Genomic DNA, 14,866 nt, shown 5'->3' with positions numbered 1-14,866 from the left:
ATCACTACAATGTAATACAATGTCTAATATATAATCAAAAATTATGAGACCTGTGAAGGAACAGGAAATTGTTATTGATAGATAATAGTAAAAGTAATAACTAGAAAGAGAAACAGACCCCAAGGTAACTAAAATGTTAGACTTAACAGACAAACACTTTAAATCTCTATTGTATACTTGTTACATAATTTAATGGAAAAAAGATGAACATACAAATAATCTCAGCAGACAAATGGGAATTATATAAAAGAACCCAATGAAAATTCTATCAGTATTATATCAAAAATAAAAAATTCACTGGATAATTTTAAAAGCTGACTGGTGATGGTAAAAGAGACAGAGAGAAAAATGTTCAGAAAAATGAATAGCGCTTTAGTGACCAATGGGAAAAAAATCACCCAGTCTAAGATATGTGCAGTTAGAGTCTCTGATGGACAGGAGAAACACAGAAAAATATTTGAGCAAATAATGGCCTAACATTTTTCAGATTTGGTTATTTAAAAATCACCTTAAAGATAGAAGAAACTTGGTGAGCCCAAACAGGATAGATAAAAAGAAAATCAGCATAAGCATACCATAATCAAACTGTTATAAAAACAAAAATAAAGAGAATGTATTGAAAACAACTAGAGAAAAAAGACATTACATACAGGAGAACAATAATATGAAAGTTTGAAAGATGGATGATTTATTATCAGACACTGGAGACAAGAAACAGTGTATCTGGAGCAAAATATTTGCAAAATATATATCTGATAAAAGACATATCCAAAATATATAAAGAACACTTAGAACTCAGTACTAAATAACAACTCAATTTTTAAGATGGGTTAACAGAGCAGATATTTTATAAGGGAAGATATACAAATGACCAATGAGTAACTTTAAAGGAGGTCAACATTACTAGTCATAATGGAAATATAAATCAATAAATTAATAAAACAGCACTAGATGCCCAACAGAATGGCCAAAACTTTAAAAATTGACAACACCAAATGTTAGCAAAGGCATGGAGTAAACGAAACTCACGTACATTGTTTGTGGTTGTGTAAAATGGTACCAGCACATTGAAAGAGGTCTAACACTAAACCTACACCTATACTATAACCCAGCAATTTTATTCTTATTTACACCAGAGATATGAGAATATATTTTATAAAAGAATATGTGCAAGACTACTCATAGTAGCTTTATTCATAACAGCCAAAACACAGCATCAATCCAAGAGAATGATTAAACAAGCTGTGATATACTAAATTCAATGAAATGACAGTAACAAAAAAAGAACAAATTGCTTATAAACACAGCAACATTGATGCATCCCAAGAACATTTTACTGAGTAAAACAAAGCCTTACTCAAAAGAGTATATAACATATGATTCCATTTATATGAAATTCTAGAAGAGGTTAAATTCACCTATGAAGAAAAAAGAAAAAATAGAATAGCACCTTCTTTTTCTGGAAAAGTGAGAATAACTTGGAAGGGCCATAACAGAACTCTCTGGAAGGATAACAGTGTTCCATCTCTTCATAGGAAGTTAGGTTTCAGAGGTACATACATTATAAACATGTTCCATCTCTTGATAGGAATTTGGATTACATAGGTGCATAGATCTTTAAGAACTCATTGAATTGTACATCTGAGACTCATGCATTTTACCCTATATATATTTTATGTAAAAGGGAACGATATACAAATATTGACCTGTAGTTAGTTACATGCATACTTAGGTGACTGGGGTAAAGTGTACTAGTGCCTGAAAGCGACTTTGAAATGCATCAAAAATACAATGGATTGATAGATTCATAGAGGGAATTATGGGATGGATAGACGAAATAAAGCAAATAAAACTGTTAATTGTAATTTAGGTTATGAGTATGTGAATGTTCGCTGCATAATGCTTTTAACTTTTTGATTATTTAAAAGTTTTTATAATCAAATGTTGGAAAACAAAAAGACAATGTATTACAACTTAAAAATGTTAAAATAATAATTTTTACCACTACTATAAACCGAAATTCTATTTCCAGTTAAAATATCCTCAAAATTTAGGCAAAATAAAGATCATTTTCAGGTAAAAGAAAAACCAGAATTTGTCATCAACAAATCTGCTTTATAAGAAGTGCTAAAGGAAGTTCTTCAGACTGAAGAGAAATGATACTAGAGAAGAACTCAAATTTACAGGAGGAATGAGGAGCACCAGAAATTTCAAGTGTAAAAGTAAATACGAAGACTCTTGTTTTTCATCAATTACTTTAAAAGATAACTGTTTAAATCAAAAATTCTAACACTATAGTGCGAGACTTATGAAGCATGTAGATGGAAAATATAAACCAATAAAGTACAAAGGGAAGGGGTATAAATGGAATTATACTATTGTAAAATGCTTGCATAACATTAACGCTAAGGACAATATTTTTAAAAATTTAAACATATTTTTATCCCATCCATGGATGAAAATATTCACAAGATAAATTATGAAGTATCTATTAATAAACTAAATTTTAATAAGCATACACCATATCAAAATTTGAAGAAGGCAGTAAAGCAGTGCTTCAGATAAAATTTACTGCTTTAGTAGCCGTGTTGTAGAATATATTACATTAGAAAAAATGAAGATTTAAAATAAGTGATATGAATTTTCATCTTAAGAATGTCAAAAAAGAAGAGAAAACTAAACCTGAAATAAGTAGGAGAAAGGAAATAATAAATGTAACAGAAAGCAACTAAATATAAAGCAGAGAAGCAAGAGAAAATTAACAAATCAAAAGTCAATTCTGTAAAAACATTAATAAAATCAATAAGCCCCTGGCAGGACATGCCAAGAAAAAAAAGAGGGAAAACACAAATTGCCAATATCAAAAGTGAAATAGGACTATCACTAAAGATTCTACAGACATTATAAAGATAATGAGATATTATGCCACTATTTTGACAACTTAGTTGAAATAGTTGTTGAATTTTGTCAAATGCTTTTTCTGCATCTATTAAGATAATCTTAATTTTTTATTACTGAAAACTACAATTTAATAAAAGCAGCCTAATAGAAAATAAGAATAATCCTATAATTATTAAATGAATTGAATTCATTATAAAAATGCTATCCCACAAAGAAAATTCCATTACTTGGTTATTTTATTTTATCGGTGAATTTTACCAACAAACAAATTTATTATTTATTTTATTGGTGATTTTTACCAACATTTAAGAAAGAAAAAATTTTGATCGTACACAAACTTATTCAAAAGATAAAAGAAGAGGAAAAATTTTCAAGATGGTTTTGAGAGCTACATAACTTTATTACTAAAGCCTAATAAAGATATTACAAAAAGGTAAATTAGAAACTTACACTATTTATGAATATAAACACAAAAATGTATAACAAAATATTAGGAATCCAGCAAAATATGAAAAGGATAATACATCATAACCAAGTAGGGCTCATCTGAGAAATGCAAAGTTGGTTTAGCATTCAAATTTGATGTTATTACCATATTACACAATAAGGAATAAAAATTATACTTATATAAATTGTTGCAGGAAAAGCATTTGATACACTGTAACAACTATTCATGATGAAAACATACCATCTGACAAAGGGCATCTGTGGAAAACCTATAGTGTCCCACATGAATGAAGTATTGAATACTACCACTAAACAAGCCAATGAGGCAAAGATGTCCACTCTTACCACTTCTATTCAACATGGTAATAAAGGTCCTAGCCAGAACAATAAGACAAGAAAAAGCAATATATGGTGTAAAAATTGGAAAGGAACCAGTAACACTGTCTATATTAAAAGGCAAGAAGAATTTTTACTAAAAGTCCTAAAAAAATCTACAAATCAACAATTAAAATTAATGAGTAAATTTAGCAAGGTAACAGGATACAAAATCAATATATAAAAATCCATTGTATTTTTATATATTAGCAGAAAACATTATGTAGTAAAATTTTTTAAATTTCATTTTAATAGCATCAAAAATATAAAATGCTTAGAAATGAATTTACCAAAGACACACAAGATCTCTACATTGAAATTTATAAAACATGGATTAGATAAATTAAAGAAGACTGAAATAAATGGACTGATGTACCATGTTTATGGATTATAGGACTGAATATTTTTAAGAAATTAGTTTTCTACAAATTTATGTACAGAATCAACACATTCCTATCAAAATCCCAGCAGTCTTTTTAGAAAAATTGATTATAAAATATACGCGAAAATGCAAAAGGTCTGGAGTAGGCTAAACTGTCTTGAAATTGGAGAGCAAAGCTGGAACACTCAATTCAAGGTTAACTATGAAGCTAGAGTAATCAACATAGTGATTTTTGACATGATGATAAACAAGTAGAATAAGATAGGAAAACAGAGATACCAGATCAAGAAATGAGGAGTCTTGGCAAACTTGGCAAACAAGACTCTTGTGAAGAGTACTTAATGAGGAAAGCAAAGTTTTATAGCAAATGTTGCTGGAACAACTGGGCTAATAAATACCAACCAATCAGTCTCAATCTCTTCATCCTGTTGTACACAAAATTAGTTTGCAATCAATTATAGACAAAAATTGAAACCATACAACTTCAAAAAATATTGGAATATATCTTTGTGACTCGGTTTAAGCACATATTTCTTAGAATATAAAAACACAAACCATAAGTTAAAAAATTGATAAATCACACTTTATCAGCATTTAAAGCTTTTGCATTTCAAAATTCACTGCTTGAAAAAACAAAAACAAATAGGTAAGTAACAGACTAACAGAAAATATTTATAATACATATATCTGACAAAGGGCTTTAGCCATAATATATAAAATCCTACAAATAATAAAAAAAAACAATATAATTTTTAAAACTCATGAAGGAGTTGGACAGACCTTCATAAAAGAAGATACAAAAATAGCCAGTAGCATACTAAAATGTGCTAAATATCACTAATCATTAGGGAAATGCAAATTAAAATCGTAGGGAGATACCATTTTACAACTACTAAAATGGCTATAATTACAAAGATTAATGCTATCAATGTTAGCGAGGATGTGGAGCAAATGAAACACTCATATATTTTCAGGAGGAGTGTACAATGGCACAGCCATTTTGGAAAACCATTTGGCGTTTTCTTACATAGTTATCCATATGACCAAGCAATTATATTCCTAGCCATTTACCAAAGATAAATAAAAAATATATTCACATAAACTTGTATAAGAATTATCACAACAGTTTTCTTCATACCAGCCCCAACAGAAAAATGGACAATAATTTACAGTATAGTATTACAAAGAAATATTACTGAGTAGTTTAAAAGAAGAATTTACTGTTGATCCACAACAATATGGAAGAACTTAAAAAACATAAGTCAAAGAAGCCAGACACATAGTATTTATAAAACAGATACTATGGTATATGAGCTCATTTATCTGTAAATCAGTTGTAAATCAGGCAAAACTAATCCATAGGGGAAAATCAGAATGGTGGTTGTCTCTTAAGGAGTGGGGATGGGAACTGCCTAGAAAGGAACTTTATGGAATGATGGAAGTGTGCATTATATAGGTATATGTGTTTGTCAAAAGCCTTATATACTGATTTGTGTATTTCACTCTATGTAAATTTTACTTGAATAAAACAATTCTATACAAATATTCAACTCTAGTTAGAAAGTTTGCTTTCACAGTGGTCTGGGTCTGGGCATCTGAACTTTAACACTAAAGGTGACCTTCACGTGGTATTGCTTGAGAAATACTGCTGTATCCTTAATACCTTTATCTTATGTCAGTTCACTTGTCTCAAATCACTCTCAAATATAATTTCTTACCTACCTTGCAAATAGAGAGACCTTACTACTTAAGCTGTGGTCTGCGTGGGGACCAATAGCATCAGCATCACTAGAGGACCGTTGGACATGCAACATCTCACACATCAACACTGACCTACTCTGTAGGTTAACAGGATCCTCATCTGAGTCCTATGCACATTAAAGTCTGAGAAGCACTGCCTTACACCTTACAGAGGCATGGTAAAGGTTACATAAAATATCAGATGAAGGCACAGAGCCTGGCACATAATAGGGTGGTGCAGATGTGACAACCAGGATAAAACAAATTGTAATGGGAAAGAACCCCTTTTAAAGTTGGTGTTTCTTAAATCATGTTCCATTAAGTATTGGTGTTCGGTGAATTTGCGAGGCAAACACTGGAGAAAACAACTCAATTTTCCAACTAATAGCTGAGAACAATAGCATTTGTTTATATCTAGCTGTTCTCCATAAACAGGGATTCGAGGCAGCGCTGATAAAGAGGATGGAAAATACTGAAACATAATCTACATCTCCTGAGAGTAGGAGCAGCCTAGCAGCCCAACAAGATTAAGCAACCTTGTCCTGGCTTCCCTTCTTCACTCTAATCTTGTTCATCTGTCTAAGCAGGAGGGGCCTTGCAGACATTGAGTCATCATGGCTGCTCAGCTGTCAGTCAACTGCTTGAGGGTCAGCCAGTGCCTACATGTGGCTTCTAATATTTATTTATTTCTACCAGTTGCTAGTTCTATATGCAACCTTAGCTAAAAGGCAGGGAAGTCATTCTACTAGTCATTATTTCTAACAATGAGTAAAATGTAACATATTCAGATCTTTTTCTTAAGAGAGAGAAAAGAGTAGACATTAATAACACCAAGAAAAAAGGATTGTGAACATATGAAATATGGACTTTCCTATTTCTCAAAGTGTGGCATGTTTCTCTTGTAAGAAAAAGAGAAGAAATCAATATGCTGAAAATAGTATCCTCACACTACATTTAGATTCACCTAAACAAAGTGCAAACTTTTCCTTGTTCTGATGCAAATTACATTTCATTAGGTTTTGCTCTTTTATGTTCTCCTGGTTATACTAATACTTTAATGTGTGTTGCATTTTAAAAGTTATTCTTGGATTCTGTGTATCTCAGACTGGTTAAGCAGCAATGGTTTTGATGTAATGTTATGTCTTTCTCCCCATTAGATAAAGATGCATCAGGACTTGAAAACTCTCTTAGATCGTGGTGGTTACTCCCAATGTGAAGCCCGTGGACAGGCTGAGAGGAGAGAGAGAGTTAAACTGAAACTTCCTAATTAAGAACAATTAATATTACCCAAATTATCAGCCAAGATGTAAGGAATGGGGAACGTCCACCTGGTGTTTGGGTCTCTCAGGCCATTTCTGGATTTCTGTGAAAACAAAGGTAAAGGTGAGTGGGAAGCCTAGTCCTCAAGGTCACCTTGACCTCCTCCTTCACTAAACTCTCACACAGCAAACAGTCTATCACACAACTCAGTTTAGCGGCAATTTGTGTTTTGATTATGAAAGCAATAGAAGTCCTTGAGAGATAATTTGGAAAAATCAGAGAAATTATTAAGAACAAAATAAAGGGGGCCTGCAATCCCAAGAAAACTGGATAGATAAGCCATTTAATCATTTTAGACCCTTTTGTGCTGTTTACTTATTTTCCCTCTGTTTTTGTCCTTAGGAACTACAGTGGAACTCCTCACTGGAACAGATTATAGATGAGATTTCTCTCATCTCCTTCACAGTGCCCATCCCAGGGCTGGCCGCAGAGCAGAGACTCACACCCAGTGGTACTGCCTGTCCTGAGGAACTTATTGCATCATTGACAGGTACTCACCTGCAAGAGGATGTCCCCTTGAAAGAGGTCCAAGCCTGCAGCTGGAAGTGGAATTTTTTTTAAAAAAAGGATATTTGAGTGAACATTATTAAAAGGCATCTTTCATAATAAAATTAATCTTTGCCATTATAAATCTTTGAATATTAATCTTTATGTGGCAAAACTTTTTGAAACAATGCAAAAATTCCAGTTAAGCAAATGTGAATGGCCGATGAGTATCACATATCGTCATAGCCTCTGTTTTCAATTTTGGGACAAGAAATCTTGTCTAAGAATCTTAGAAGTAAGACATAAGTTAGAAGGGATTTTACTGATCACTGATTATAAAAAAGGGATTCGATGCAGCACTGATAAGGAGGATGAAAACTATTTAGAAAATGGCTGGGGGTGGTGGCTTATGCCTGTAATCCCAGCACTTTGGGAGGCCAAGGTGACCTGGGGTCAGGAGTTCAAGACCAGCCTGGCCAACATGGTGAAACCCTGTCTCTACTAAAAGTACAAAAATTAGCTGGGCATGGTGGCGTGCACCTGTAGTCCCAGCTACTCGGGAGGTTGAGGCAGGAGAATTGCTTGAACCCAGGACGCAGAGGTTACAGTGAGCCAAGATCATGCCACTGCACTCCAGCCTGGGTGACAGAGCCAGACTCCATCTCATGAAAAAAGAAAGAGGAAGAAAAAAGGAAGGAAGGAAGGAAGGAAGGAAGGAAGGAAGGAAGGAAGGAAGGAAGGAAGAAAGAAAGAAAGAAAGAAAGAAAGAAAGAAAGAAAGAAAGAAAGAAAAAGAAAGAAAGACTATTGAGAGAAATGGAGAAAGAAATAGAGTCCAGAGACATGAAGTGATGTACTATGTAATCCAGTGACCAAGTGAGCATCAAAACTCCTGCCTTTCCATCCAGGGCTCTTTCTGCCAGTGTACCATTCTGCCTTTTGTCCCAAAGTAAATGAGGGTGTTTTGCTCTTTCCCATGAAAAAATGATGATACCCTCCAAAACCAAGCTCAAGGTGCTGCTCACGTCATGAGGAAGACCAGGGGAATATGGATAGATCCATTCTAAACCGTATCTCCAAACATCTGTTCTCAGGTGCTTAGCAGAATATACTCTCCCACTGCTGTTATTGCTTAATCCTTGCCTCATCCTGTTTCAGTAAGCAAGACTCTTAAAAGGGAAGATCTTTGTAGGAAAATTTCTCAAGCATTAAAAGAGCATCACTTATCATAACTCTCATGTGACATGAAACATTTTCTGTAAAATGCAACAACTTCAGACAGAATCACTGGATTGTACTTCATTCTGAGGACAGCCCTGATTTACAGGCTGGGAAGCCAAGGCAGAGATTAATTACCACAGTCTCACAAGCCAACAGAGGCCTCATTTGGCAAAGCCTGTGGCTCATTCAGGAACCAGCTCCGTTTATGCATAGGACACCAAGGAGGTGTTAGGTATTAGCAGGCATCATGATTTCACTTGCCAGTGAATAACTAGGGCTATCCCTGTATCATTCCCTTCCTCATGCACACATTTCTTAGATTGCTTAACCTCTTTAACCCTGACCTATTCCTATGGTAGCAGTACAATTAACCACAAACAGTAATGACATCACTGTCCCACTGTCAGTAGGACCCAGATTTGAATCATCTTTTAAACAGAGGGACTTTGTTCTGGTCCATCTATTCTTACATTGAGGTTTGTCCTGAGCAAAAATCTGTATTTCCTGATACCTGGCCTGGATTATAATGGGATTGTGGGAGCTCTTCCAGAGTGAAGTGAACAAGCCCACTCAGACTTTGGCCCCAGTGGTCAGTCAGAATGGATGGGGTCATGGGGGGCAGGGAGAACCTCCCAAAGAAGTGCACATCCAGTGAAAGCAAGCCTCAATCTATTCATTACCCAATTTGTTCATGTAGTGTACACTTATTAAATGCCTAATGTGTCTTAAGCATTTTTCTAGATGCTGGGATATAGCAGAGAATAAAACAAGTCCTTAAGGAGATGACTCTCTTGATTGGGGGAAGAGGGAGACATACAAATAAACAAATAACTGTAAAGTGTGACAAACGGTGAAAAGTACAATAAAAAAGAAACAAACGAAAGGTAAAGTGGGAAAGAGTGCTGAGGTGAGATAGGTTTGCTATTTTATTAAAGAGTGGTCAGGCAGGGCCTCCCACAGGAGGTGGCATTTTAGCAGAAATATGATAGAGTGAGGGAATGAAGGAAGAGTAGCGGAGGTAGAGGCAACACCAGAAAGAAAGGTCCTGTGGCAGGAAAGCCTTGATGTCTTAGGGAAGTGGTCCTAAACTTGAGCATCAGAGTCCCTTGGAAGGCTTGGTCAACACCCGTTGATGAGCCCCCACCCTTGGATTTCTGGTCCATTAAGTCTGGGGTGAGGCCTGAGAATGTTCATTCCTAACAAGTTTCCTGATGATGCCGATGCTGCTGGCTTGGGGACAACACATCGAAAATCACTTCCTTAGAGGAGTAGCTGTGCAGTCAGGGTGGCTGGAAAGCTCAAGTAGGAAGGGGAAGAGTAGTCAGGGGCAGATTGACTCACACTCTGATGTGCATAGAAACCACTTGTGTCTGTCAAAATGAAGATGCTAATTCTGTAGGTCTGGGGTGGATCCTCAAATGCTGCATTTCTAAAAGAAAGCTCTTGAGTGACACAGATCACTTTGGCCTGTGGACCACACTTTGGGAATCAAGGCTCTAGGGCCTTTACTTTATGTTGAAGGAGAAGTCATTAGATGGTTGGAGCAGAGAAATGACATGATCTGAAGGATATTAAAAGGAGAGCTCTATGTTGTGCAGAATAGTCTGTAGGGAGCAAAGGCAGAAAGGGAAGCACAGTTATGAGGCCTGTCAAAGGACCAGCCCAGACATGAGGTGGCTGACCAAGGTGGGGGCAGTAAAAGTGCTGAAAAGTCTCAACTGTGGTATGATTTGAAAGTAGATCTAGGCCAGGCGTGGTGGCTCATGCCTGTAATCTCAGCACTTTGGGAGGCTAAGGTGGGTGGATCACGAGGTCTTGAGTTCAAGACCAGCCTAGCCAACATAGAGAAACCCCATCTCTACCAAAAATAGAAAAACTAGCCTGGCATGGTGGTGGGCACCTGTAATCCCAGCTACTCGGGAGGCTGAGGCAGGAGACTCGCTTGAACCTGGGAGGCAGAGGTTGCAGTGAGCCGAGATGGCACCACCTCACTCGAGCCTGGGTGACATAGCAACACTCCATCTCAGGAGAAAAGAAAAGAAAAGAGAAAAAAGAAAAGTAGATCAAGTAGATCGAATAACATTTGCTGACAGATTGTGTGTCAGGTGTGAGAGAAAAGCAAGAGTTAGGGGCAACTCTAACATTCTGAGCCGAAAATCTAGAAGGAGTGAGTCACATTTACTGAAATGAAAAGGACTGAGAGGAGCAGGTCTTGGGATGGAGGATAAGAAACGTTAACTCAGCCTTGTGAGGCAAAAAGAAGATGGTAAAAAGGTGGCAATTTTCTCTATATGATTTTCCCAATTTATGGTGTTAGAATCTGGCCATATGGCTAACCCAATCAATCCTGGTGGTTTGGTTGAAATGGCCTAAAAAGAAGATTTACATGGTAATGAGATTTCTCCACTGGGGTCAAGGACCAGAGGTGGTGGTGGGCCTAAAGAGTACAAAATGGCAAAGAGGTAAATAATTAATTTTTATTAGATAAATAACGATGAGATTAGAAAAACTCCAATTCTAATCCCATTTCTGTTGTAAAATACAGCAGATTCTCTGAACTGTTTACACAATGGCTAACTCTAAAGAGAGATATTTTAGTGCCTGGCTCTGAAGTCTTGGGACCCATTTATGCATTCCCCCATTTACCTTCCTAAACTATTTCTGCTCTGCCTATGCAGCCATTCTCCAGCTATTCCAATTAAATATCAACTAACTGGCTTCTCTGTGAGTGAGACAAAGCCAGAAAAATTGACCCTTAGTTATTGGTATGTTAGTTTTATAGCCTTCAGATAGCACTGAGCTATTAAGGTATGGGCTACAAGATCTGGAAGTAAGCCCCATCACTGCTACCTATGATCTTGAGCAAGTCACTCTACCCATGAGAAGCCACCTGTCCCTTCCCAAAAAAACGAAAACAGCACTTACTCCACGACAAGACTGGACAAATAAATATGCAATTGCATATAAAATCTTTTGTAAACTGAAGGTACTTATGATCATGAATAGCTCTGCTTCCACAAATCCTGACCTAAGACACTGGGAATGCAGAGGCTTCTCTCTCATTTCAGAAGCAGGACAACAGAGAGAAAACAGAGATGATGACTCAGCTTCTCTCTCCTCTCAGTAATGGATGAGACTGATGAATTTCTTCAAGAAATATATTTGTAAATGAGATGTCTAAGTGGAGATTGCTTTACACTCACCTCTAAGTCTCAACCGAGGAGTTGTTAGTGAATATGATGGGCCAGTGGAGGGGTTGGGTTTTGTTTCCCCACTAAACATAACCAGAGGCTTATTCTTATATTTTTCTTTAACAATCGGAATAATTATCTATTTGTTTTCCTTTTCCTCCAAATACAAATTGGAAAAATAAAATTTTTATAAAGAGAAACTTGTTACGTATTTCTAGATCCATTGAGGACTTCCTAGCTCTCCTAGAAAGTCTGGTCTAACTATCTTCTCTTTCCGCATTTTTATCTTTCAGAAAATGCAATTTCTCACAAAGCACCAAAAAATATTTCTCCCCCAAAGAATCACAATACAGTATTAGGAAGGAAAGTGTTCAGTAATCCCACGACTGGGTTTTAAGTAATTTCAAGACTTTAATAACACAAAAATTGAACTCACCTAAATTGATTTCTGAAATATCCTTCTGTTCACCAAAATCTGCATCATGTACTGTTAAAAGTGAGAAAAAAAATTATTATTAGTCTTGCCGAATGAAAAAAGTTCAAAAACACTCTCTGTGCATTTGAACTAATTCTTACCATTTTCTTCAGGAAGATATTTAATCTGAAAAAAATAAATATACAGAAAATGGATAATGTATACTAGAATTAATATTTCTAAATATCCAAAAAGCAGGACTCGACTTACCGGTACAGCTGCTATGTGGGCAAAAAGCAAGGTAAAAAAGAGAATGCAAGTGGATCTAATCCAAGCCATTGCTGCAAGTGAGCTGATTTTAGCACACACCTTGTCATAAATACCGTTTAGACTTTACCCTGACGGTCGTATTAGAAACTTTGACCCTTCCATATGTACCGTAGTGCCAATAAAGGTAGTCAAAGATAACATCATTGACTCTTTCGAGGACAAATACTAAGTTTACCTTAAATGCTTAAGCTCCAAAGACTGGGGAAAAGTTTGAAAAATTAATACGGAAATGAGCATATAAGAACTAATAGCATTCCTATAGGGCAGCCATAGCCATTCATATCATAAAACAGGATAGACGATCCCCTTAACAATAAAAATAAAAATAATTTATAAAATTATTATTATTTAATTCTAATAAAATATAAATTCAAATTTTATGGAAATGTTATAAAGCAATTATTGAAGGACATAAAAATACCTGACTCTCTCTATATATGTACATATGTATGAAATATTAATAGATTGTTTTAATATTAATCTATAAATTCATTGTCATTCTAGTAAAAAATCTAACAGGGTTTTCAGTGGAACTTGCCAAGCTGACAAATGGTTCAATTCACATGAAAGAGTAAACCTTGAAGAATAGATAAGAAAATTCTGAAAAGGCTGAATAAAGAGAAAAGAATTGCCTCAAAAGAATATCAGGAGCTTTTGTAAAATTACAGTAATTAGAGTGTAATAGTTCCAAAAATAAAGATAAAATGAATCTATAGACTGGAATAGGTAATATCCAAATAGATGCAAGCATATGCGGGGCTTTTATGTATAAGAAGAACCAAAAAGGCAAGAGGGAAACTTGGGTCTCTTTCATAATAATGTGGAAATAATTGCATTTCCATATGAGGAAAAACATTAAATGTACACCTGATACCATTGACAAAAATAAATTCTAGATAGATTAAAAATGTAAATATGAAAATATAAACTTCAAAAAAGAAAATATAGGAACATATTTTTAACCTTTAGGTCAAGAAAGATTGCTTAAACATGAAAAAAACATAGAAATTACAGAGGAAAAGAATAATACATTTGACTGTATCAAAATTTAAACTTCTTTATGACAAAAACATAACATGATTAAAAGACAAGCCACAGGTGAGAGATGATATGTATACTGCATATAATTGAATAAGAATAAGTATTCAGATATGTAAAGAATTTCTACAAATCAATAAAAAGAACAGGAGATTATCTAAGGAAAAAATGAACAAAAAATACGAGTAGCAAATTCACAAAAAACCCACATGGTCAATAAATATGTAAAAAGATTTTTAGCCTCATAAGTAATCAGAAAAATTATAGGTTCAAATAGCAGTAAAATACCACCTCAAGCTAAGATTGGCATAAATTAAGAAGACTGACAATATCAAGTGTCAACAAGAAGGTAAGAAAATAGGAAATCTAGTAGGACATCAATTTGATGCTATCTAATGAAGTTGAAATGTGCACAGTTCATAAGATAGAAACTTCACTTCTAGGTCTATATGCTAAAGGAACTCACACATATGTGCACAAAATTCCACATAGCATATTCATTGAAGATTTTTGTTATAGTAAAGAATGGGGAAAATGTGTTTATACTAAAAGAAAAGATAAATTATGGAATATATTCAGCCATGCACAGGTAAATGTTTAACAATCGGCTCTTTTAAAAAAAGTAAAAACAAACAAGCAAACAAACAAAACCAAGCCTTTATTTGTAGTGTTTGTTGATTGCCACGGTCAATTTCAAGCTACCAACACCATGTCACTGAATGCAGTGTTGGGAAGAGATGTACACAGTGGGCTCCATCTGCGCCAGCACAATACTAAATATATGCACGCACCCACCTATTCTTGCCTGCACCAGATATAAGAATCGTTGGCATTAGAGCAATCTTCAAGGTCTAGAGCCTGCATCTCTCTACCTCAGACTTACTACTGGGAAGGTGGGCTAGTCCTGCTGTCAAAAAAGCATTTCCTGTCACAAAAGACTTTTAGAAGGTGAACAGTAGAGCTTCTTGAGCTGTAAAATAGGAGGCATGTCAACTGGAGGCCTGCTTCTGATGGGCAGAAG

At 35.2% G+C, this 14,866-nt stretch overlaps 1 protein-coding gene across 2 annotated transcripts in view; it reads right to left on the bottom strand.

Moving 5' to 3' along the window:
* MEP1A (meprin A subunit alpha) overlaps window positions 1–12,826 on the bottom strand; it is a 46,200-nt gene extending 33,374 nt beyond the window's left edge. Inside the window, exons 1-5 of one of the 2 annotated variants that reach the window (XM_063707267.1) lie at window positions 12,748–12,826; window positions 12,639–12,663; window positions 12,499–12,549; window positions 7,664–7,704; window positions 7,133–7,208 (exon numbers count right to left, since the gene is read on the bottom strand). In XM_063707267.1, the coding sequence (XP_063563337.1) occupies window positions 7,133–7,208; window positions 7,664–7,704; window positions 12,499–12,549; window positions 12,639–12,663; window positions 12,748–12,816 (262 nt within the window). In that variant the 5' untranslated portion in view covers window positions 12,817–12,826. Of the gene's footprint in view, window positions 1–7,132; window positions 7,209–7,663; window positions 7,705–12,498; window positions 12,550–12,638 lie in introns of both variants that reach the window. The other variant, XM_019028905.3, reaches the window with a different exon arrangement.
* Window positions 12,827–14,866: the final 2,040 nt, after the last annotated feature.

Source organism: Gorilla gorilla, chromosome 5, assembly GCF_029281585.2.
Source record: "Gorilla gorilla gorilla isolate KB3781 chromosome 5, NHGRI_mGorGor1-v2.1_pri, whole genome shotgun sequence".
In the NCBI taxonomy this organism is placed as follows: Eukaryota; Metazoa; Chordata; class Mammalia; order Primates; family Hominidae; genus Gorilla; species Gorilla gorilla.
This window is presented reverse-complemented; position numbering and strand designations above follow the sequence as displayed.